The sequence below is a fragment of the Equus przewalskii genome, chromosome 2, assembly GCF_037783145.1.
Source record: "Equus przewalskii isolate Varuska chromosome 2, EquPr2, whole genome shotgun sequence".
Classification (NCBI taxonomy): domain Eukaryota; kingdom Metazoa; phylum Chordata; class Mammalia; order Perissodactyla; family Equidae; genus Equus; species Equus przewalskii.
The window spans coordinates 54,250,112-54,276,608 of record NC_091832.1 but is presented as its reverse complement, the minus strand read 5'-3'; the positions used below and the strand labels follow the sequence as shown (position 1 = coordinate 54,276,608).

The following is a 26,497-nucleotide window of genomic DNA, read 5'->3' as shown; positions in this document are numbered from 1 at the left end:
TCCGATTTTAAGCACGGCTTGGCCACAGGCATGAACTACAGTCTGTAGGCGCATGGTTCCCATGTTAGCTTACCACGTGGCACCGAGCAAATCAACACCTGCGTTTCAACCTTCTTCAGTACATGATTTGCAGAACATGATTTATTTTTTTAAAGGCATATCATATTAGTGATGCGGTCGGACTATAGAAATAATTATATATAAATGTTCTGTTTCTTTACTGAAATGTTTAATTTTATGTAATTCAAGACCAAGTCTTGGGGCCAGCCCCGTGCCCAAGTGGTTAAGTTCACGTGCTCTGCTGCGCCAGCCCAGGGTTTCACCGGTTCGAGTCCTGGGCATGCTTGTCAGGCCATGTTGAGGCTGTGTCCCATATGCCACAGCTAGAAGGACCTGCAACTAAGATACACAACTATGTTCCGGGTGGCTATGGGGAGGTAAAGCAGGGAAAAAAAAAAAGATTGACAACAGTTGTTAGCTCAGGTGCCAGTCTTTTAAAAAACAAAAAAAAAGACCCAGTCTTGTGTACGGCACCGAACTGTCCACTACCTTATCAAAATGACAATGACATCATACTCTATTGCCTTTGAACAGATGGAGAATTCCAAGTCTGAGACTAATGCTTTATCCACCATAAAATAACCATTTAGATCCTAAAAGTGACCAACAAATTAAAATGAATAACATGTGATTCTACGAGTGTTAAATTTCAGGATTATAAAGAGATGAGATTAACATAAACCGGAAAATTCCATTTTGCCCTTAACTGAAGCAAAATCTTGGATTTGGTTTTTGATTATGAACCAAGAGACAGAGTGTGTCATAAGTAATTAACTGAATGGCAGAAAGCAAAGTATATTAAATTACAGATGGTCCTGCAGAATCCAGGAACATCGTATAGTTAGATTTTTGCTCGAATATGCAAGAGTCAGCACAGGCTGAGAGCAGGGTGGAAGACCTACTTGCCAAACCAGCCAAGACATCCTGTGCGATTTGGGGCAAACCACCAAAATGGTCTGTTTCAGTTGCTGGATCTCTAAAGCACAAGTCACAATAGCTGCTGCCTCTAATAATAATAGGATTATTAAATTCAATTTATTTATTTGTTTAAATTGGTAATCCATTCACGAGCACAAACTCTAAAAGGGGCAAAAATATTCAATAAAAACTCTCTACATCTGACACCTAGTCTACCATTCCCTTCCAGGAAACAATGAATGGATTTCTTATGTACACTTTCAAAAACCAGCTAGCATTCACAAGTACACACAAACAGACACTTCTCTTTGTCTGTTGTAGTTAGTGCCTAGCAGGGTGCCTGACGCATAGTGGGTACCACATAAATATTTGTTTAATGAATGAGATTAATACTATATACACTTTTTGCATCTTGCCCTTTTACTCAAATCTATCTTGGAAATAGACCATATCAATGTATATAGAGCTGCCTCATTCTTTTTCAAAATTTTTATTTAAGTTTAACATACTTATATAAAGTACACATACTATACATGTACAGTTCACTAAATTTTCATCAACTGGATGCATCCACCTAACCGGTACCCAGATCAAGAAACAGAACAAACATTACCAATAACCTAAATGCCCCGCTCGTCCTCCTTCCCAGCACATCCACCACCCCGCACCCTGCAGAGCTCTAGGGTAACCTCCATCCTGACTTCTAAAGCAGATTAGCTTTGCCTGTATTGTATGTATAGACACTGAACAGCACAGTATGTACTCTTTTGTGTTTGCCTTCTTTTACTTAGCCTTCTATTTGTGACATTTATCCATGTTTTTGCATGTACGTGGAAATCACTCATTCTCATTGCCCTATAATATCTCTTTTTGTGAAATTTATACCACACAGGATTTATACATCCATTCAACTGTTGATGGGCATGTATGTGGTTTCCAATTTGGGGCCATCTTGAATAACGTACTATGAAAATTTTGCACGTCTTTTTGTGGAAATGTATTTTCAACTCTCTAAGAGCGGAACTGCAGGACCACAGGGTAGGTGTATGTCTAACTTTCCTAGGAACTGTTAAACAGTTTTCCAAAGTGGTTGTACCAATTCACCCTCCCACAGTGCATAAGGCTTCCTATTGCCACACATTTTTACCAACACTTGGTAATTTCCCTTTGTTTCTTTTTTCAGTTTAGCCCTTCTGGTGGGGTTATAGTAGTCTGGCATTGTGTTTGCATCTCCCTGATGACAAATGGAGATCAGTACCCTTCCATATGTTTATTGGACATTCGGATATCATTTTTTGTGAAGTGTCTATTCAAATCTTTTGCCTATTTTTCTATTGGGTTATTATTTCTCTTACTGATTTGTAGTCCTTTATGTATTCATAATATGATATATTGGTCAGACTCATGTATTGAAAATGTCTTCTTCCACTTGGTAGGCTGCCCTTTTAATCTTTTTAAGAGTGTTTTTTGGTGAACAGAAGTTCCTAATTTTAATAAGACTCAGTATAAATTTTTTCTTTTTTCTTTGTTTTTTTTTTTTTTGAGGAAGATCAGCCCTGAGCTAACTACTGCCAATCCTCCTCTTTTTGCTGAGGAAGACCGGCCCTGAGCTAACAACCATGCCCATCTTCCTCTACTTTATATGTGGGATGCCTACCACAGCATGGCGTGCCAAGCAGTGCCATGTCCACACCTGGGATCCGAACCGGTGAACCCCAGGCCACCAAAGTGGAACATGCGCCACTGGACCAGCCCCTAAATTTTTTTCTTTTACACTTAGTGTTTTTTGTGTCCCTTTAAGAAATTTCTGTTGCAGATGACATGATTTTATATATAGAAAACCCTAAAGAATCCATCAAAACTATTAGAAATAATAAACAAACACAGTCAAGTTGCAGGGTACAAAACCAACATATAAAAATCAGTTGCATTTCTATACACTAACAACAAACTAGCAAAATGAGAAATGAAAACAATCCCATTTACAACTGCAACAAAAAGAGTAAAACACCTAGAAATAAATCTAACCAAGGGGGTGAAAGACTTGTGCACCGAAAACTATAAGACACTGTTGAAAGAAATTGAAGAAGACACATAGAAATGGAAAGATACTCCATGCTCATGGATTGGAAGAATTAACATAGTTAAAATGTCCCTATTACCTAAAGCAATCTACAGTTTCAATGCAATCCCTATCAAAATCGCAATGACATTTTTCATGGAAATAAAACAAAGAATCCTAAAATTTATATGGAGCAACAGAAAACCCCAAATAGGCAAAGCAATCCTGAGAAAAAAGAACAAAGCTGGAGACATCACAATCCCTGACTTCAAAATACACTACAAAGCTATAGTAATCAAAACAGCGTGGTACTGGCAGAAAAACGGACACACAGATCAATGGAACAGAATTGAAAGCCCAGAAATAAACCCACACATCTACGGGCAGCTAGTCTTCGACAAAGGAGCCAAGAATATACAATGGAGAAAGGAAAGTCTCTTCAATAGATAGTGCTGGGGAAACGAGACAGCCACATGCAAAAGAATGAAAGTAGACTACTATCTTACACCATACACGAAAATTAACTCAAAATAGATTAAGACTTGAATGTAAGACCTGAAACCATAAAACTCCTAGATGAAAACACAGGCAGTACGCTCTTTGACATTGGTCTTAGCAGTATCTTTTTGAATATGTCCCCTCAGTTAAGGGAAACAAAAGCAAAAAAACAAATGGGACTACATCAAACTAAAAATTTTCTGCACAGCAAAGGAAATCCATCAACAAACCGAAAAGACAACAGACTGACTGAGAAGGGATATTTGCAAATCATACATCTGATAAGGGGTTAATAGCCATAATAGATAAAAAATTCACACAAGTCAGCAGCAAAAAAAACCCCAAACAACTAAATTAAAAAATGGGCAGAGGATGTGAACAGATATTTTTCCAAAGAAGATATATAGATGATCAATAGGCAAATGAAAAAATGTTCAACATCACTAATTATTAGGAACATGCAAATTAAAAGTATAATGAGATATCACCTCAAGCCCATCAGAATGGCTATTACTAAAAAGACAAGAAATAACAAGTGTTGGAGAGGATGTGGAGAAAAGGGAACCCTTGTACACTGTGGTGGAAATGTAAATTGTTGCAGCCACTGTGGAAAACATTTTGGAGATTCCTCAAAAAATTAAGAGTAGAACATGATCTAGTTATTCCACTTCTGGGTATTTATCCAAAGAATACAAAAACACTAATTCGAAAAGATACATGCACCCCCATGTTCACTGGAGGATTATTCACAATAGCCAAGACATGGAAACAATCTTAGTGCCCATTGACAGATGAATGGATAAAGGAAATGTAGCATATATATACAATGGAATACAGTCATGTGCTGCATAATGACGTTTGGGTCAACAATGGACCACATATAGGACAGGGGTCTCATAAGATTAGTACCATACAGCCTCGGTGTGTAGTATGCTATACTATCTAGGTTTGTGTAAGTGCACTCCATGATGTTTGCACGACAACAAAATCATCTAATGACGCATTTCTCAGGACCTACCCCCATCATTAAGCAACATATGATATACTACTTAGCCATAAAAAAAGATGAAACTTTGCCATTTGTGACAATATGGATGGACCCTGAGGGTACTATACCAACTGAAATAAGTCAGACAGAGAAAGACAAATGTGTATGACTTCACTCATGTGTAGAAGATAAAATAAACAAACACAGAGATAAGGAGAACAGATTAGTGGTTACCAGAGGGGAAGGAGGTGGGGGAGGGCGAAATGTAAAGGGTACATCTGAACGGTAACGGACGGAAACTAGAGTTTTGGTGGTGAACATGATGTAGTGTATAGAAAAGTCAAATTACAATGATGTACATCTGAAACCTATATAATGTTATAAACCAATGTTACCTCAATAAAAAAAAGAAAAAAGAAATCTCTGCCTACTGCAAGGTCAAGAGGATGTTCTCTTGTGCTTTCTTCTAAAAGCTGTCACTGTTTTACCTTTCATACATTTGGAAACAATTGTTTATAAGGCATAAGTAGGTAGCAGTCCAGCACATTTTTTCAATATAGATACTTTACTCAGCACCGTTTTTGAAAGGGTCATCCTTTAACCACTGCATGCCACTGTTATCTTTCTCAAACAATTTGTCTATCATTGAGCCTCATTCTTCTTAATAGCTGTATAGTATTCCACTGTATGCATGTGCCACAAATTACTAAACCCATTTCGAATTGATTGACATTTAGGTTGCTTTCATGCTTTTGCTATAACATTGTAATGAATAATCTTGTCCATGTATCATTCCCCACATGTATTAGTGAGTCTGTCGGACAAACTCATAGAAATGAAATTGCTAAGTCAAAGGCTATGCGCACTTTAAATGTAATCAATATTTGATAGAAGTTTCGATCAATTTTACCAATTCTTTTTTTTTTCCTTTTTCTCCCATAGCCCCCCAGTACATAGTTGTGTATTTTTAGTTGTGGGTCCTTCTAGTTGTGGCATGTGGGATGCCACCTCAGCATGGCTTGATGAGCGGTGCCATGTCCACACCCAGGATTCAAACCCGCGAAACCCCGGGCCACCGAAGTAGAGCGCACGAACTTAACCACTCAGCCACGGGGCCGGCCCCCTTTTTGTTTTTTAAAGATTGGCACCTGAGTTAACATCTGTTGCCAATCTTTTTCTTTTTTTCTTTCTTCTCCCCAAAGCCCCCCAGTACATAGACAGTTGTATATTCTAGTTGTGAGTGCCTCTGGTGAGTTATGTGGGACACTGCCTCAGCATGGCCTGAGGAGTGGTGCCATGTCCCCACCCGGGATCCAAACCAGTGAAACCCTGGGCCACCTAAGAGGAGTGTGTGAACTTAACCACTCCTGCCATGGGGCCAGCCTCTCAATCGATTTTAATTGGATTTTTCAAACCACAATGAACTGCACATACAGTATTATTATAAAACACAGCACATTCGCATTTCAATTACACCAACGATCCTAACATTTTTGAGCCTTAGAATCTTTTTTAAAAACAATAAATGGGGGCTGGTCCAGTGGCGTAGTGGTTGGATTCATGCGCTTCACTAGGATGGCCTGGGATTCACAAGTTCAGGTCCCTGGTGCAGAACTACACACCACTCCTCGGGCCATGCTGTGGTGGTATCCCACATGCAAAGTGGAGGAAGATTGGCACAGATGTGAGCTCAAGGCCAATCTTCCCCACCAAAAATTTTAAAAAGACAAATTTATAACTATGCTTCTAGTATCCACTGATTGAGAAAAATATATATAACCATGTAAGTTCACAGAACTGTGCACTGGAATCCTGTGAGATGGAAACTAACTAAAACAAATCATGCTGTCACAATTTGAGGAACAGGCTTCTCTGCTTAACACAGTAAAGCGCCAAGGGCACCTGCTATTTGCCCCTGTTCTGAAGGAAGCTCAAAGCCCAGCTGGAGCACCCCAGAAACCAGGTAGATAGACACTGTTGCCGTTCCAGGAGGAGTCTGCTCCAGGAGGAGAATGACAGTGGCTGTCTGCATGAGATGAGGCTGCATCTCCTCCCTAGGGTCAAGCTGTCCTTTCCCAGCGTGGGAACAGAGCAAACAGAGTTGAATCCACCCTGAGAGTAAGGAGCCTTACTCAAACTTGTCCTAGGTCAAGTCTTTGGAATAAGGCATCATCATTTTGTTCAAAATACGGGTCTAAAAAAGTACCAATGTTCTCTCACCTCCAGTCAGTATTATAATCCTTTATGATCAATACATGACCCTTCCATGACCTCTCAACACTTTGTAAGCCAAACTAACATTCATTCTCAAACATGCCTGTAATGTCATGAGAATGTCACACTACTTATTAATTTTGCAGCTGCAATCATGTCATTACCACGGTGCTGAGGATCAAAGACCACTGAGCCCCACAGCAGACCTGAAACCATGTGACCACCTTGGAACCCACAGGGTGACTTCCACTTTGCAGGCTGAAACCTTCAAAACACACTTCCTTCTCAGAACTCTTAAAAAGGGGAAGATGAACAGCAAAGAAAACCATCAACAAAATGAAAAGGCGACCTACCAAATGGGAGAAAATATTTGCAAATCATTATCTGATAAGCGGTTAATATCCAAATTAGATAAAAACCTCATACATCTAAAAGCAAAAAACCAAACAATTCAATTAAAAAATGGGCAGAGATCTGAACAGACATTTTTCCAAAGAAGGCATACAGATGGCCAACAGGTACAAGAAAAGACGCTCAACATCACTAATCATCAGGGAAATGCAAATGAAAACAACAGTGAGACATCACCTCATATCTGTTAGAATGGCTATTAACAAAAAGACAAGAAATAACAAGTATCGGTGAGGAGTGTGCAGTGCTGGTGGGAATGTAAACTGGTACAGCCACTATGGAAAACAATATGGTGGCTCCTCAAAAAATTAAAACTAGAACTATCATATCATCCAGCTGTTCCACGTCTGGGTATTTATCCAAAGGAAACAAAAACACTAACTCAAAAAGATATCTGCACCCCCATGCTCACTTACAATAGCCAAGGCCTGGAAGCAACCTCAGTGTCCACCGATGGATGAGTCAGTAAAGAAAACGTGGTCATATACACAATGGAATATTTTTCAGCCATAAAATAAAAGGAATCCTGCCATTTGCCATAACATGGATGGACCTTATCGCATTATGCTAAGTGAAATAAGTTAGAGAAAGACAAACACTGTATGATCTCACTTGTATGTGGAATCTAAAAAAAAAAAACTGAATTCATAAATACCAAGAAAAGATTGGTGATTAACAGAGGCAGAGGGTAGGGGGTGGGTAGGCAAAAATGGGTGGAGGTCAGAAGGTACAAACTTGCAGTTATAAAATAAAAAGTCCTGGGGGTGGAATGTACAGCATGGTGACTATAGAATCATTATGTTTACACTTGAAACTAATATAATGTTAAATGTCAATTATATCTCAACAAAAAGGGAGGGAGATGATTTAATAGCTGGATCTTATTTATGGCAAAACCTTCATCTGGAAAAAAGCCAGGAAGACACAGGCATTCACCCCTTAGGACTGAGGGGGCAGAACTAACTCGTCGGCCCCTCAAGGAGCTAGGATGAAGAAATCCGCTCTCTCCAGCGTTATAATAAAGAGAAAGGAAGCAGCTGGAAGACAAGTCGAAACACAAATCTGCTACTAGCTGTATCATTTTGGTTAAGTCATTTTATGCCTCTGGGGCATATTTTTCCAATAAAGTGAGGATGTTAGCCAAGAGGTAATGCTTATAGAATCTAGCTCTTAATATTTTATGCTTATATACACAAAAGGGCAAAGCTCTTAGATGTCTATAACCGAGTCTTATGACTTATTCTTATAACTGGTCTCTGGCAGGAACGGCTGGGGAGTGTGAGCCCTGCGGCTCCAGGCTCATAGGAAGTACAAGGTACAGGGCTTCCTGCCGCAGGTACACAGGTAACAAACCAGTCAGCAGGATGCGTTCTTACTCACCATGGCTGAGTCAGCAAAGAGTTATTCCCACGAGGGAATTAATCTCTGCTGTAATTTCCTTCCCTCAACTTCTTTTAAAAGACAAAGAATGGGCACCCTCAGAGAGGGCGTCTTGAGAGTCCAACTACTTCATCTGATACAGACAGTCCCAGACTTTACTCGGGTGTGGAAATGTAAAAGAAAACGGCACAATCCGGAAAGGTGGATCCATGAATATAAAGCCATTCCAACAACCGCAGCTTGGCGATGACACAGAGTTTTGTGAAAGACAAAGAGCACTTTGTCCCTTGCTCGGGAACTGGCTGCCAGCAATTCAGACAATCGTTTGAGTGAGCCCTGATGGCCGGCCCAGGATCTGAGAGGACATGGCCTGAACATCACTTGGAAAAATAAAATTAACACAACCATCCTCTGCTTTCCCTTGCTCACCCACATCTCTGCCTCAAAATTATTTCTTAGCCTGAGCTCAAAAGCAGTTTTTTCGCTTAAAACTAAAACCCCATTATTTCTGAGGTATGCTGGAGGCTACTTATAAACCAATGTCAAGGGACTCCCAAAGGGTTTATCCTATCCTTTAATGTCCACAGAGAGGAGACATATCATGGGTGATTTTACCTATTTGATCAGAATACTATTTGTCCCGCCATTGAAAAATTTAGTGAAGAACAAACTATGTGACCTTAGTCAAGTCCCTGGGCCACAGATATAGGTCAAGTTCAATGAGATTTGATTCCTTACCCCCAGACCCTACTGAGTTGTCTCTTAAAATTTAGATGAGGAGAAACCACAAATCAAGTTTCCGCTAACAAGATGGCAAAAATGACCACCACAAAAAGCCTTCTGTGTATCTGGACAAACCAAAACATGAGTAGCTCCTACCTATCCTTCAAAGCCCCTCGCCAGTACTCTAAATTACTTTCTTTTCCACAGTACTTGTGATCTCTTACCCTTTTTCCTTAATTACTCTGTGTACAGTATATATGTGCTTATTGCTCAGGCATCTCAACTCCTTTTTGGTAACGGAAAGTAACAAACGAATTAAATGCCTTGTTTCTTCCCTTCTATCACATGTTCGCCGCTTTCGCACTCATGGGCTCAACACGACACTAATCCAGTGACTCAGAACTCCTAAACCCTATTCATACTGTGGTCAAGCTTTTGCTTTCCACTTAGCCAATCCTACATCGCACCTTCCTCCACGAAGCCTCCACAAATAATGAAAAACAAAAAAGAAGTAGTAAATTCCTTTGTTCCCCTTCTATGTAATAGTGTCATTTAGGATCTCAATTCCTCTCCCTCCTACAATGTTCACGCAATGCTTTGCTTTAACAATTTATTCAATCTATTTTATCTATTATTTCTATGCTCCCTCTCCTGTTGCTGTGGATTGCATCTCATTGGAAACACGCACAGGGCAGTATATTCCACAGTGTGGGAATGTCCTCGTATGGCAGACATACAAATTCAGGTAGGTGATGAGTTCAGCATTCACTCATTCCTTCATCATTTACAGAGTGCTGACCACGTGCCAGGTACTGTTCACAGGGCTGGGAGACACTGATGAAAAAGATAAAGTTCCTGTCCTCATAACTTTACATTCTGGTATGGTGGACAGACAGTAAACACAAACAAATAAACAAACAGGACAATTATAGATCATGTGAAGAAAACATAGGGAAAAGGACAGACACTGAGAGGCGTGGGTAGGCAGGTGAGGAGGGCAAAGACAGTCCCTTTTTCTGGGGTTCTCAGAAGGATCTCTCTAAGGAGGGATCATTCGAATAGAGATCTGAACAATTCAAGAAATGATTCCATTTTTAATTCTCTTTTTATCTAACCACAGTTGATCCTGATTATTCGCAGTCTGTATCTGCCAGTTCTCCTACTTGCTAAAATTTATCTGTAACCCCCAAATCAACACTCCTGATGCTCTCACGGTCATTTGCAGAGGTTTGCGGAGGGGCAAAAAACGACACAAGTTCCCACTTGAGGTCAAACAAGGCGACACTCTCTCTGCCTTTTTGTTTCAGTTCTCATACCACAAACGAGTGTCCTTTTCAAGGTCTTAAATTTAGTGTCATGTTTTTCTCACTTCGTGCTTTTTGTTAATGATTCGCTACTTAAAGTGGCCCCCAAGCCTAGTGCTCAAGTGCTGTGTAGTGTTCCTAAGCACAAAAAGGTGTGACTTGCCTCGTGGAGAAAGTACTTGTGTTAGACAAGCTTCGTTCAGGCTTGAGTTAGAATGCTGTTGGTTGTGAGTTCAATGTTAGTAAATCAACAATTACACCCAATAAGGTCTTTAAACCTTAAACAGAAACACACATAAAATAAGGGTATGTATTGATCAGTTGACTAAAATGCGACCAGAGGCTCTCGGGACCTGACCGTGCCTTTCCCCCAGGAGCAATGGTTCAGGATTCGCTAAGTCAGGGTTCACGCAGACTTTCTAGAACAGTAACTACCACAAACAACAAGAATCTGCGGTCCATCAAAAAGAAAGTTCCAGCTGGGCATCAGCCTCCTCCCTAATAGAGAAAATGGCTTGACGGGCAACAGTATTGAGCCAGAATCCAGTACGCGGCTGTTTAATTTTTACAGTTGCTTCCTTGTATGGCAAGTGATGCTTGTTCTCCTGTAATGGTGGGAATGTAAAGTTTTCCTTTTCAATAATTGTTTTAAGTAAAAAAAAAAAAAAAAAGGGGGCAGGCAATATAAAGAAAATATTAAGTAGAAAATAATAGAGAAGGCACATGGATGTGGCAAGACACACAAAGTTGCACACACAAAGGTGCGCAGGACGCGGGACAAGTGATGGGTGAACGACTGAAGTCTGGGAAAGACGTGGAGGAGAGTTTTGGCTTGGGAGTGAGAGTCTATATGGCCATGGATGCAAAATTTATCTTATATGAACTTCAGTTTTCTTATCTGGAAAAGGGGACCATATGTGAGAATTACAGCATCATCTCAATGGTTTAATGAAATGACACGTAAAGCAGCGGCATTGAAACTTCTTGGTGTCGGAAGTGCTCAACACTCTTAAAAGTTAATGAAAACCCCAAAGAGTTTATGTGGGCTACAGCTATCACTACTTATCATATTAGAAATTCAAACTGAGACATTTTAAAAATATTTATTTAATTTAAAATAACCATAATAAGCTCAATATATGTTAGCAGAAATACATATTTTTTTATGAATAAAACTACTTTTCCAAACAAAAACACTCAGAAGAGTGGCATCGTTTTGCATATTTGTAAATCTGTGTAGTGTCTGGCTTCACCTAAGGCAGTTGGATTCTTCATGTGCTTCGGCCTCCAATCTGTTGCAATATCACACTTTGCGGAGCCTCAGGAAACTGTACTGTGCACTCATAAGAGCAGAGCGAAAAGAGCCCAGTGATGTCTCAGTATTGTGACAAAAAAGCTTTAATCTCATGGAGCCCTCAGAATGCCTCCAAGATCCCCAAGTGTACTGAGAACATACTGAAATAAGGGTACGGAAGAGTGCCTGTCCCAGGTAAATTCTTAATAAATACTAATTCTCTATTCCTTTTAATCTTAGCCTCAATGCTGTCAGAACACGAACACATTAGAGTGAGGACTTCTGCAAGTCCTTACAACTGTGTAATACCCAGTGGTGTCTCGTGGAGACAAACGCTCAACTAGTGTTACTACTGTTGTTGCTTATTCTGGTTCTAATTAGCTGTGTGAACTTCAGCCAAGAATTCTTAATCTATGTTCAAATTCAGAGGATCCATGGACTTGAAAAAGGGAAAAAAAATTACATCGCTATTTTCTGACACTCGGCATTTACCTCAGTTACAACTGTAGACAACAGACTGCAGTTGTACTAGCAGTCCCTGTGACAGTACCAACAGAAATCATGGGTATTTTCATATCATAGTATGGTCACTGCAGATACCTTGAAAAATCATACATGCTCACCACTAACTCAAAAGTAGCTAGTAGAACTGCCACTAGATCTTGTTATTTAATGCATTAATAAGGAAGCACATATATTACAGGATCACAAATTTGGAAAAATATCTTGACAGTTGTCTTTCAATATAAATGGTTTCATTTTCAATCCTTCATATTTGACTTCATGCACTGAAAACATTATTCTGAGAAAGAAGTCCACCGGCCTAACCAGATGGCCAAAGGGGTTCATGCAGCCACAAAGGTAACAAGCACCTGTGTTAAGCAATTTACTTCATCGCTTTAGGCACCAGGTTCCTCTTTGAAAGGGAAGTGGACCAGTTACTCTCTGAGACCCTCCCAGCTCTACCGCGCCAACTGCAGGATATGGAACGCGGTGCGGGTGGGGAGCAAGAGCTGGACGCTGGACAGGAACCCACAGCTCCTCTGAGAGCTTTCACAAAGAGCTACAAGAGTCTGGTTCCGGTTTTTACTCCAGCATTTGAGAAGCTACTCCACAAAGTTAAATGCTTTTAGGCTAACTGCGCCTAGCACAGCTAAATAGTTGAAAAGCTAACAATGAAAGTAAATATTCCCCCAATTACACCTTTTATCACATTATAAAAATATATATCACAAATCGCAACAAACAATAATGAATTCTTTTGCAAAGAATCCATCACCAACATAATCTGGGCCTGTTCTTGATATAAATAGCTTGTTTGGGAGCAGACTTCAATGAATCAGAAGACTAATGTGGATATTTATCACTAATGTTTGCTTAAAATCTAAATAAAAGTATTTATACTCATGTCCTCAAACATAAAACACTTAAAACAGAAAAAGAAAGAAGAAAGGAAAAGAAAATAAGAAGGAAAGAGGAAGGAAGAAAGAAAAAAAGTTTTCCATGGCTGTGGGGAAGAGCACTTGTTCCTATAGGGCATTCAGACCCACCCAACGCGAGAGACTGAGCAACAGTGCTCTTTAAGAACTAAGAAAGCCCAGACAAGGGGCCGGCCTGATGGCGCAGCGGTTACGTTCCCACGTTCCGCTTCGCGCCTGGGGTTTGCGGCTTCGAATCCCCGGTGCAGACATGGCACCACTTGTCAAGCCATGCTGTGGCAGGCGTCCCACATATAAAGTAGAGAAGATGGGCATGGATGTTAGCTCAGGGCCAGTCTTCCCCCAGCAAAAAGAGGAGGATTGGCAGCAGTTAGCTCAGGGCTAATCTTCTTCAAAAAAAGAAAAGGAAAAGAAAAGAAAGCCCAGAAGAGACTGCATTTCAGTCCCTGTAGAACAATCTAGGCTATGTCAGGGACAGCCACAGCCAATAGCGGCACCAAGATAAAATAAGGCAGCAGAGACTGCTAGCCTCACCGTGCACAGTTCAATCTGAGATCGAAGCATTACCCTCACACACAGTAGCTGTGAGTCGTTAAAAAAATGGCCATCGCAGGGTTTCCTTCACCCAGAGACAAAAATCTGTCCAGCAGACACTGTGAAGTGACAACAATCCTCAAAAAAGTCCAACAAGCCAATTTTCCCAATCATATTTAAATGAGTCTGTCTGTTCTATGTTTCCTCGTGTCCTCAGCACGTCTCATTTCTCTCCTCGCAAAGGTAAAGACAGACTGAAGGCTCTCACTTTGTCCATCGAACGGAACAAAATAAAACTCATGTTGGAGTGAATGAGACCCTAAAACCTAATGGGGAAAAAACTGCATTGAATCATCGTAGAAATTAGGTCAGTGCCTTAGAATGCCACCCAACACCGAGGACAAGCATTTACCGGACGCAGGCTCTATACCTGGTACACCTGCTGAGTGGCAGGGATACAAAACCATAACGTTCTGATTCACTGAAGCCCAGGATAGGAGGAGAAGTAACGAAATAAGGAATGGCACACTATAGGCACTGCGAGGACGAGAGAGGTGTGACGGTTTGGGAACGTGTGGTGAATACCAAACCTGAAGCAGGCAGTGGCAGTAGACGTGCGCCCTGAGAAAAGCTGGACTGTGGGATGCAGAGGTGGGAGGGGACTCTGACAGGGCACAAACACAAGGGAGCAAAGTCCCAAAGGAGGGACTCTCCACCGCCTACTGCGCAGGAGTGAGAAGGGCGGTGCAGGAGAAGGGCGGGGTCTGCAACGAGGTGGGGGGAGGTGTTAATGAAAGAAGGCGGAGATGAGGTTGTGAAAGGACGTTGAACTGGATTACGGGGACCTTGAAAGCTGGGCTCAGTATAGATTCTACCCTGCAGGCCAAGGAAGGCTTCAAAGCAGGGAGGTGATATGGACAACAGTGTGTTTTAGGAATAAACAAGGGAGATTTATCTCTCAGCTAATCTGTCCTAACAGTGGTCCTTTTGTCAAATCCAGATTAATCAGAATCTATTGTGTCTAATGAAATAAGTGTCACAGATTATATCCTGGGGCAATTTTGCTATCACCTATGCCCTGGAAATGCAAGTCAAATACTTTTCTTGACTCAAGATAAATAGCATGGTAACCTGACTCCAAAAGACAACCTCTCATACCGGCTCCTGTGGCTATGGCAATAAAAACCACGTTTGGAGGATATGTTTGCATTAACTATACCAAAGTCATAATGGTCTTGGAAACAGCCTTTACCCTGTTAAATAAAATTAGAATTGATAACTTTTTAAAAGTAGTAATTGATGATTAGGCATCACTACACACGCTTCAATTTAGTAGTCAGTACTCTGTAAAACTAAAAAATAACGAAGTTGATTCCATCTATTTTAGTGCATTTCACTTCCGTAACTACTGGCTACTTACTGACTGGCACCTGATTAGGAGTCCCCGTCTGAAGCCTCAGGACCAAATCACGACAGGGTGGTCTGGGGCAGGAGAAACACCTACCCATTTCTGAGTTGAAGCCACACCAGGGTGCAAGGATTCTAACAGAAATTTAAGGGAAAAAAGTTATTGGAATAGAGGGAAAACAAGGAATTATATATCTAATTACATACAAACACATATATACATAAAGGATCACAATCTAAGAATAACAGCAAATATGAGAGAGTGAGAGTGTTGGTTTTTTTTTAACTGACTCAGGGCTAGAGTTGAAAAGCACAGAGACGTTGAGCGTCTCTGAAACTGACCTCGCCGCCAGAAAGCACAGAATAGTCCCGGGACCCTTCCCTTCCCGGTAACCAGAGGGGAGGAAAAACGGGGGCGGGGAAGGGAGGGAAGTGAAAGATTAAGTTACAAACAGGCCAAATGAATGAACCTTAGAGGAAGTGATAAAATTCTCAACACACACAACTGTGTTTATACTAGAGAACCGCTCCGAAGTCGCACTGCCACTGTAATCCCCCCGCGATCGGCAGAGTCTTCCCAAGACCCCAGCAACCTCACTCCTCGAGAGGCGGTGGAAGGAGCAAGGTTCTTCACCTGGGTCAAAACCCCACACGGCCCTGGTTCCGGAGCCAAACCAACAGCACGGCGATCCCCCGCACGTCAAGGGGGCTCTAGCGCCGCGGTTACGGACGCCAAGTGCCTGGCGCGGGACCTGTCACGATTTTCTTAATAAAATGTTCTCTTCTTATCCCACGACGGAACTCGGGATTCAGAAGGCAGTCTTAACCCCTCTCCACACATGCTCCGTTAGAGCACGAGTGTCTGCACAACAGCCCAGGGGCAGCCACCCTCGTTCCCAAGCCACACACTTCCTGTCTCTTCCATCACCTCCACACCACAACTTTAGTCTCCAATTCCGTTTACAACTGTCATCAGGATCCCAGTCCCTGCGGGGAAAAGGGGGAGAGCGGCTTTCTAGCCCCTACTCCTCACTTTGGGGCTTCAGAGAGACCCTAGGCAGGGGCAAGGCAGAAAGCACTGGGTCAGCAGGCAGCACTCGCATTCCGCCGACCTCGGCTGGTTACAAACCACTGAATGAACCCGCATGGATGGGGAGGAGGGAGGCGAGCACCAGAGCTGGGCGCCCAAAGGTGTAACACGCGAGCACCCTCGCTTTTGACGTTCCCACTAAGCAGAGCGCTGGAGCTGTGGATTTGGAGCAAGATTACCTGTCCCGCAGCCCAACGGCACTTTGAGCCACTCGGATTCCCAAAGCTCACAAGGACTTCCCCAAAGGGCTCCGGCAGGGGGCTCCGACTCCCACCCGTCCCCAGCGCTCGGCGGCGGGGCTGAGCGCCGAGCGCGCCCGCGAGGGCAGCAGGAGCCGAACCCCGGCTCGCGCGGCGCGCGCACAGACGGCCCGGCGTCCGGCGCCCAACTTTGCGCCAGGCTGGGCGGCTCCCGCGAACTTCGCGGCGGCCGGGCCGGGCCGGGCCGGGCCGGGGTGGGGAGAGCACTCACCAACCCCGTACTTCTGCCTCTTGGTCGGGATCCAGCGGGCCATGGCGGCGCCCTCGGCCGCGGCGGCGGCGGCTGCGGCGGCTACAGCTCCCGGGGCGCCGGCCGCCGCCGCGCCGCGCTCCTGCACTCCCCGGGCTGTGCCGCCATGTTCCGGCAAACTTGGCCCGAGCCCGCGAGCCGGCTCCCCGCCTCGCCGCCCGCGCCGCACCGATCCGCTCCGGCTCCGGCGCCGGCCCGCGGTCACCTGCTGGGCCGGGCGGCCGCGCCGCTGTGCGCGCCCCTCCCGGCACCGCCCCGGCCCCTCCCGCCGGCCGCGCCCTCCGCCCGCCGGGGCCGCCTCCGCGCCCCGGGCGCCTGGCTCTCCCTCCCGCTCCCGGGCTCGGCGCTCTCCCGGCGGGCCGGGCTCCGGCTCCGCCTTGCGCACTTGCCGGGAGCGGCTTCCCAGTGCAGACTGGGGTTCGGTTTCTGCCTTTTTGTGTTTTGCCGTTTTCCCTGCCTTCCCCACCCGGATTAAACCCTCGAGGCTGGATCCCGTGGGGCGGGTCCCCCGCCGGCGTCCCGAGGGCTGAGCGGGAGGCGCTCGGCACCCCCGGGCTGGGCGGCCGGGCAGCGGGTGGGCTCGGAGTGCGGGGTCCGCTCCGGCTGCGCGCGCCAAGCTCCTGGGGGCACTGGTAGAAATTAATGAGTTGTTTCTCGCCCCCGGGGCACCCCCAGTGCCTGGCACTCAGCGGGCGCCCGGTAAGTATTTGTTGAATGAAGGGGCAGTGGACGTCTGCGTTCACCCCCTGGAGCTTGAACTGACACCACGAGAGCCGGCAGGCGGACTCCGGGGCAGACGCGATCTCCCGCGGCCGCCGCTGAGCGCCTGCAAAGCAGGCACGTTTGTCTGCCGGTAAATAGAGAACTGATGCAAGGGAGCCCGGCTCCTCAGGAGTATTAGATGCTTTCCTTGGGGAGCCTCGCTGGGACAAGTATTCTAACTTGGAAATCTTGTATCCCCAAAACACCGGGAGGAGTCCCGAGCTGAAGAAATTCAAACCCTCAGGCTCAAGGGAGAAGTCCTCCGAGAGACCTCCCCTTTCCAACAGACCAGCATCCGTACGGAGAAGGGACCTGGCACAGCCACGTCTTTCTCGTTCCCTGTAGTGGTTGGACAAAGAGCCCAACGCAGAGCCTGCTCGTTTGAACCGCCTGCCCTAGGCTCCTCTGGGCACCCTCTGGAAGTCGCCTCCCGGAGCTCACTCTTTCCTGGAAAGACCTCAAGAAGGGAGATTGGCTCTGAGTCCGGGGTGGAGTAGGGGGCTTGCTGCCTCCCACGGAGAGTGAAGCCTCGGTGTTCCCGGTGGGGGAAAATGCCTCTTGAAAGAAACTGTTTGGTCCTTGCAGTCTGTGAAGGTTTTCTGCCTATTTGGAACATGAAAGGAAGATAAACATGTAGAAAATAGAGTGAAACTTGATTGCGAAATTAGTGCATTTTAACTTTGATAACTTTTTGTAAAGCCAGATGTGAAACTTAAAAAAAAAAAAAAAAGTCTTGTTCACAGTAACTCCTGGGGCTTACTTTCCTCTCCACCAACAAATGGATGTTTAAGGGCCAGCCCCGGTGGTTCAGTGGTTAGGTTCGGCGCGCTCTGCTTCAGCGGTCCGGGTTGGGTTCAAGGTGCGGACCTAAGCCCCTCTGTTAGCGTCTATGCTGTATGTATATGCTATGTATTGGCTGCTCACATACTAAAAAATAGAGGAAGATTGGCACGGATGTTTGCTCAGGGCGAAACTTCCTCGACAAAAAACCAAAAAAGTATTTATTCACAAGTGTAATGATAATTTAAGAAATCTGGCACTTTTAGACTTAGCATTCAGAGGGAATTCCATCTCCCCCAAAATAATTTCTCTTCCTCTGCCAGTGACATCATGATAACCTAATTTCCTAGGTTAGGTAATTTCTTCTCTCCACAAATATTAAGTGCCTACTAGGTCAGGCATTGTTCTCCAAATGGGCAACAGCGGCTTCTACCCTCATGGAGCTTCCAGTCTAGACGAGGACGGTAAGACAATTCACAAGTAAATATATGCCCAAATAAGGCTGAGCCTGGAAAGAAAAATCCAAAGCAAGGAGGACAGGCTGTCTGGGCTGCCGCTGTTTGTTGAGTGGCCTGGGAAGACATCTCCGATAAAGTGACATTTGAAGGATAGACCTGAAGGAAGGGGGGATTTCAGGGGAAAGAAGCTATTCCAGACATCAGGAACAGCAGAGGCAAAAGCCGGGAGGCAGGTTTTTGGCAGGTTCTAAAAACAGCAACGAGCCCGGGGTGGTGAGAGGTGAGTAAGGGGCGGAGTGTGGGAGCAAACTTGGTCCAGGAGGCACGGGCTGGCAGATAAAGCAGGACCATCTGAGGTGTAGTGAGGACTTTAGATATGACCAGACAAGAGAAGTTTGGAGGGTTTTGAGCCAACCAAGGACATGATCCAGTTTGCCTGCTGTGGGATGAGTGGACGTAAAGACACCAGGGAAGAAGCGGGAAGAGCAGGGATGGAAGGCTATTTCAGGAGTGCGGGCAGAAATGAAGGTGGCTGGGGCCAGGATGATAGGGGTGGAGCTGGAAGAGAGGTTGGGTTCTTGACAGACACTAAGGCAGAACCACAGGAGGGCGGTGTGGGCGGAGGGAGTTCACTGAGGCTTATAGACCCCTCAGTGTACTTTTATCGCATATGTTTTTGGGAACTTTCCTTCAAAAAATATGCTTGTATTTTTTTTTTAAAGCCTATATACGCTTCAGGCCCCACAAACCTTGCGTCTTGCCCCTGGATGTGAGACACAAGATGGGTCAAGGTCGACCCCAAGATTTGGGGCTTGAGCAACTGGAAAGAGAGTTGCCAGGTTCTTGGTCGTCTGTGATACCTACCTGGTCTTCACCCTTTGTATCCAAGTTGTTCTGTACTGAAGTTTTCCTTCGATATTTCTTTAGGACTCACTTCTTCTCACCTTCCTCAGCAACAACTTCTTGCAGACCATTAGGAGCTGGAGCGTTTTGCATTGTGGAATAGGGGCTTCACGAGGTCACTGCAGTCATCTGTGTTCCAGGAAGTTGGATGACTGATGTTCTCTAACCACTGGTATATGTTAAGTTTAGCACACAGCAGAGTATTAATGCTCATCCAGTGGGACTGGGTTTCTACCAAAGGGATTTCAGCTGCCTCACCCCCGCCTTGCATTGTAGGCTTTTTGCAAAACTTGAGGTTTGAATTTGGGCACTGAGTATTTCAAGTTTGACAATAATTGCAATAAGAGGGTTGGAGGAAAAGGGAAAATTTTAATTACAGCTTTCAGTATGTTTATTCTTTTTCCTCTGAAGACTGAAGTCCACCCACTTTGTTATATCAGATGGTTAAATCCCAATTTGAAAGTCCATTTAAATCATAAAAGCAGAGCTATTCAAAGTCTTTTATTAAAATAAGGCTTAAAATTAAAGAGTCAACCAGATGGGTAGGTGGAATAACAGCATGATTCCCAGAAATAGCCTTTTCTTTTTCCTCTGATACTTTTCAGAAGAAACATTAAGCATATTCCACAACCAGAGACTCCAAACCCAGATAAACACACACACGCTTATCCATGCCGCAGCACTTGCACACTCTGCTCGAAGGCCTTGGAGAAAGAAGTGAGCATAAGTGACTTTGGAGGCTAGTTTGACATGAATATTGTGACTGTCCCTTACATTGCCTCAGAGAATAGTTAGATGTGAAGACAACTGGCAAGGGGTTCATTTCCGCCATTGATTACCAGGTTCATTTTGCCAAATCTGGCCTTCTTGATTGCTTCTCTAAGAGAAACTATGTGTTCGGTGAAACAGCATCTTTATTTTTTTTCTAGATAGAGGAGGCTGGTTCTTTGATCCTACATATGAGTGAGTGTAGTTGCTGGAACTACAGAAAATTGGGAAAAATATATAATTGGCTCTAAGCAGCACTTTGTAATCTTCTAAGGGCAAAGGCTTCAGGACAGAGTGGGTCTGTGGAAGTCAGGATTGGGGCGATGCATTGTAATTTGGGACAAAGGAACAGATCTCTCCAGCCTTAGAAACACCTTTTTCATATACCTCACGAACTCACGTCGCTGCCGCTATCTAATCTCTGCCCGCAAATGACTTGGGGGGGGTGAACATTTTTGGGGCTGTCCTTGGCTCTGCCGTGTGGCATTGGAAGTCCAGCTTCTCTGCCGAGTTGGGAGACGGTGGTCAGTGCTCTGATGCTATCCGTCGCCGCGTCCCCATCACTGTGAGGTTTATGCTTGGTCGGCACTTTCACCCAAGCTTTTAGTTTTGTTTGCAGAATGCTGTTTGCTGCAAATATCTAAATGTGCTCCGAGATCACCTTTGGGGGAAATTGGTGATGTGAGCAATTCCAAGTCATTAGTTGGATGAAAAGTGGATCGATATTGAGGTGAGAGGGAGTGAACACTGCTTGATATTTTTAAAACTGTATTTATATATATCTTGAAACATTCCTATGTATGTTGAAAAATTATCTTCATAAAACTCTGTTTAAAACAAAGATGATGAAAACTAAGAAGCAATGTGGAAAAATTATGATGTAAGCTTAAGTAGAAATAGTTAAACTGTATATGCCATATTATAACTATATAAAATTATATATTTACATGGAAAATAACTGTAGAGGAATATGGGAAAAAAAGGAAAATTTTATTCAACCTTCTTCGAAACAAAATAAACAAAATAACTTGGTTGCTGAGATCCCTGGAATATGTAGAAAAGCAGGAAATTAAATGCCTAAATTTGACCTTTCTTTGAGACAGGAGTGAAATTTCGTTCTGCAGTCCCTTTGTAACAGTAACACTATTGCTATATGGTTTAGATAACTGTCATATTCTGCAGATTTTTCTTCCTGTTACTTTGAGCTCAGTTAAGAAACACACATTTGATCTAGAATTTTTATTTAATACCAGACAGATTTTCTGTGGTCACCAGCTGTAATATAACAATAATAACTGACATTTATGGCCTGCATCTGGCACTATTCAAATCAACTTGTTTAATCCCCACACAACCTAATGAGGTAAATCGAACTATTGTCCCCACCTTACAAATGTGGGAATTGTGGCTCAGAACATGATAAGATATTGCTCACAGTTAGTGGCTGAACTAAATTCACGCCCTTGGCAGACTGGCTTCAGGGTCCACGGTCTAAACCACTGGTCAGTAAACTTTCACTGCAAAGGGCCCATATATATATTTCAGACTTTGCAGGCTGTATGGTCTCTGTTGCAAGCGCTCAACTCTACAACAGTAACAGGAAAGCAGCCATAGACAATAGTAAACAAAAGAGTATGGCTGTGTTCCAATAAAACTATTTGTAGATGTGAAATGTGACTTTCATTTAATTTTCATATGTCATGAAATATCCTTTTTCTTTTGATATTTTTCAATCATTTACAAATGTAAAATACGTTCTTAACTTGCTGGCTGTCCAGAAACAGGTGGTGGGCCAGATTTGGCCTGCAAACCATAGTTTGCCAACACCTGCTCCGAACTAGGACTGCCACCTTTTGAAGTGAGTGGGAAGGCTGGGGGGCCTCTAGGAGAAGGAACAGAGGAGCAACCGAAGCACACATGTGGGACTTTCGTCTTTCCCCCCAGAAGTCTGTTGCATTAGGGTCTAGAAGAGAAGTCCTTGGAGAAGGACTCTAAGTAGTAGAGGTTGCCTTGGAAATCAGAGGCCAGCATTCTGAGAACAGTGAGTATGGGGAACTGTCTCCTGGCCTAGCCCCTCTGAACTCTATGCTGAATGATAGGAACTATAAGTTAAAAACATAACAAAACCTCCGTAAGACAGTAGCACACAAGCAACTGCTCTGGTGCCCACCGAACAAGTAGACTTCTAAAGAGAGGAAGGAGGCGTGTTCAAGGCAGCGTTATTCACAATAGCCAAGATGTGGAAACAACATAACTGTGGACGAATGGATAAAGAAGTTGTAATACATATAAATATAATATAATGGAATATTATTCAGCCATGAGAAAGAGGGAAATCTTGTCATTTGTGACAACATAGATGGATCTTGAGGGCATTATGCTAAGTGAAATAAGTCAGACAAAGACAAATACGGTATGGTCTCACTTATATGTGGAATCTTAAAAAAACAAACTCATAGAAACAGAGAGAAGAATTGTGGTTGCCAGGGTCTAAGGGGTGGAGGAAAAGGGGAAATGTTGGTCAAATGGTACAAACTTCCAGTTATAAGATGATTAAATTCTGAGGATCTAATATACAGTGTGTAATGTAGTTAACAATAGTGTATTATATACTTGAAAGTTGCTAAGAGAGATCTTAAATGTTTTCACCTGGACTGTGAAGAGAAGCATGCAGTAATTACGTGATGTGATGAAGGTGTTAGCTATAGCTACACTGGAACTTACAGTGGTAACCATTTTGCAGTATATGTGTATCAAATCAACCGTATCAAATCACCACATTTGCACACCTTAAACGTACACAGTGTTATATGTTAATTATATCTCAGTAAAGCTGGGGGAAAAAAGAGTGGAGGGAGGTATTCTCGTGGGTATCCTTGTGGAAATAACAGGGGGGGCCTGGCTGAGATCGTTGTGCTAGAAGGAGATGTGACAACATCTTCTGAAAGGCTTGCAAAGCTAGGTAGATCCTGGTGATACCACCTTGGGAAGGTCAGAGCAGAAGAAAAGAAAATGGCCAGATTGGTGAGAGTACTCAGATCCATACCCTGGGGCTTTCCAGAAATGCTGGAAGGGAGGCTTGGCAGTGAGAGTGTTGAAACTGCAGAGCCAGCACCAGATGGGAAATATATGTATACATTTTTAGCTTTACTGAGATATAATTGACATATAAATAGTGTAAGTTTGAGTTATACAATGTGATGATTTGATCCACATGTATATTGTGAAATGATTACGAAAATAAGGTTAGTTAACACCTCCGCCACTTCACATGATAACTATTTTTTGTGTATGTGGTGAGAACATTTAAAATCTACTCTGTCAACAACTTTCAAGTGTGTAACACAGTGTATGTTAAGGAACATGGGGTGTAGACATCTCTTCGAGATCCTGCTTTCATTTCCTTTGCATCTACATATATATCTCTCTCCAAAGATAGGCTATATTCTTAAAAGCTTTCATGGTCATTAGCTCTTTGCAGTTGAACAGCTATTTGCTGTCTTTAATGTCCTCAGCTTCAGAATGCATGTTTTTGAATGTCAGTCTTTTTATTCTCTTGGGAGAACCTCCATTTAGCATAGAATTATTATTGCCACAATAAAAGTGACTCAAGGTTTTAGGGATTGTTTGTTTGGATGGCAAGTTTTTAAATTTGGGTATTTTGAGAGTTATTCTTTGAATCAAGCAAATGTCAGATCGCAAAGCCCATTAATGATAGCTTAACAACAAACCTTTAATGTTAAAAGGTAGGCGCCATTCTTTTTTTTTTTTTCTTGAAGAAGATTAGCTCTGAGCTAACTGCTGCCAGTCCTCCTCTTTTTGCTGAGGAAGACTGGCCCTGAGCTAACATTCATGACGATCTTCCTCTACTTTATATGTGGGATGCCTACCACAGCATGGCGTGCCAAGCGGTGCCATGCTGGCACCCGGGATGCAAACCAGAAACCCCAGGCCACCAAAGTGGAATGTCTGCACTTAACCGCTGCGCCACCAGGCCGGCCCCTAGAATTTTTTTTCCCCCCAAGGAAGATTAGCCCTGAGCTAACCTCTGCCAATCCTCCTCTTTTTGCTGAGGAAGACTGGCCCTGAGCTAACATCCATGCCCATCTTCCTCTACTTTACATGTGGGACACCTGCCACAGTATGGCTTGCCAAACGGTGCCATGTCCACACCCAGGATCCGAACCTGTGATCCTAGGGCCTCCAAAGCGGAACGTGCTCACTTAACTGCTGCCAGGCCGGCCCCAGGCGCCATTCTTAAAGTCATGTTTTCTTGCATATTCTTCAGTCTAAAGGTATGGCCTCACCCCAGGATTGTTTGCGTCACATTCAGGCAGTATTCCCGAACTCGCTTCTTTCAAGATAACAAGATAGCTTTGAATACTTTGCAGCAATCACCTGGCTCAGCTGCACGGGAGGATTGCACCCTGGAGCTCCTTCCTCACATAGTTTCTTAGTCATATTACTGTGGCCTAATGTTCTTATTTAAACAAGCCCTTCCCTCCCATAAAATCAGGCCTCAGGGTTTGTTTCTCAGAACAGCTCATACCATATACGCAAAAAGTCTCTTAGGAGAAAAATAAACTCTCATGTATTCTTTCTGGAGGCATTCTCCATTCAGAAATGATCTGACTGTTAATGCCTGTCCTTGTTAATTTGGGGCTTGGCCCACACTTCAGGGACCCAGCGATGCTGGCCCCGGGAGCTGTATTTTGATTTCCCCTGTGATTTACTGGAAAGGCCTCTCTTGACTTCAGTCTTCTTATTTGTAAAACTATTGTAATTCGTTGTCTGGGTACAAATGTTAGAATTCTTTCAAATGTTGTATTATTTGAAGACAGAAAACTTCTGTTTAGCTAGAATGTGAATAACAGGGAAATTCAAACAGCCATAGATTTTACTCAGTGTTCTGTACGCCGTTTCAAGTAGAAGCATACCTATAAAATGGCCAGACCTCTAGTCAAGAATGAAAATGTATATAAATATGCACAGTTAGGAATTTGAAGGCTGTAAAACCATAGATGTAGAGAAGCAAATTTACGTAAGACTGTTCTTATAGTTCTTAATAAATTGTAAACATCACAGTGAAAGACAGAATTCACTAGCAAAATGCAAATGAACAAAATTGAGCCAAGAACTAGAAGAACTGAGCCAACCAAATAGCATAGAAGAAATGGAAAATGTAGTCAAAATATCACATCTAAAAACTAGGCCTACAGATAAAGGCAAATACTTTTGTATATTCAAAGACTAGAGCAGTTGAATGTAATATAAAAATATGGAATGCTTCCTAATTTATTTATTTATTTATTTCCTGGGGAAGGTTAGCCCTGAGCTAACATCTGCTGCCAATCCTCCTCTTTTTGCTGAGGAAGACTGGCCCTGAGCTAACATCCGTGCTCATCTTCCTCTACTTTGTATGTGGGACGCCTACCGCAGTGTGGCTTGCCAAACGGTGCCATGTCTGCATCCGGGATCCAAACCGGTGAACCCCGCCTGGGCCGCCAAAGCGGAACGTGCGAACTTAACCATTGTGCCACCGGGCGGCCCCCCTAATTTATTTTATGAAATAACATAACCTTGGCAGAAAAACCCATCAAAATATAGAAGAAAAAATATAAATACAAATTTATATTTATACAAACACAATGTAAATATAGTTATAAATAGGATGCAAAATAAAATATTGATGAATATCATCAAAAGCAATACCAAATGACTAAATGAGTTTTATTCTAAAAGTACAAGGGCAGTTCATAATAGGAAATTTATCAGCAAAATTATCTCATCAAAAGGTCTCAGAGAAAAACCAAATGATCATCTGGATAGATATGCAAAAGGGATATGATAAAATTAACATTCATGGGGCCAGCCCCATGGCCCACTGGTTAAGTTTGTGTGCTCCACTTTGGTGGCCGAGGGTTCAGATCCTGGGCACAGACATGGCACCACTCATCAGGCCCTGCTGAGGCGGCATCCCACATAGCATAACCA

At 43.4% G+C, this 26,497-nt stretch overlaps 1 protein-coding gene across 2 annotated transcripts in view; it reads right to left on the bottom strand.

Annotated features, from left to right (window-relative positions):
* Nucleotides 1-17,517, bottom strand: part of DOCK5 (dedicator of cytokinesis 5) — a 203,587-nt gene extending 186,070 nt beyond the window's left edge. The window contains exon 1 of one of the 2 annotated variants that reach the window (XM_070607172.1): nucleotides 16,794-17,517. In XM_070607172.1, coding sequence (XP_070463273.1) covers nucleotides 16,794-16,836 — 43 coding nt within the window. In that variant the 5' untranslated portion in view covers nucleotides 16,837-17,517. Of the gene's footprint in view, nucleotides 1-15,245; nucleotides 15,349-16,793 lie in introns of those variants that run through there. The other variant, XM_070607174.1, reaches the window with a different exon arrangement.
* Nucleotides 17,518-26,497: the final 8,980 nt, after the last annotated feature.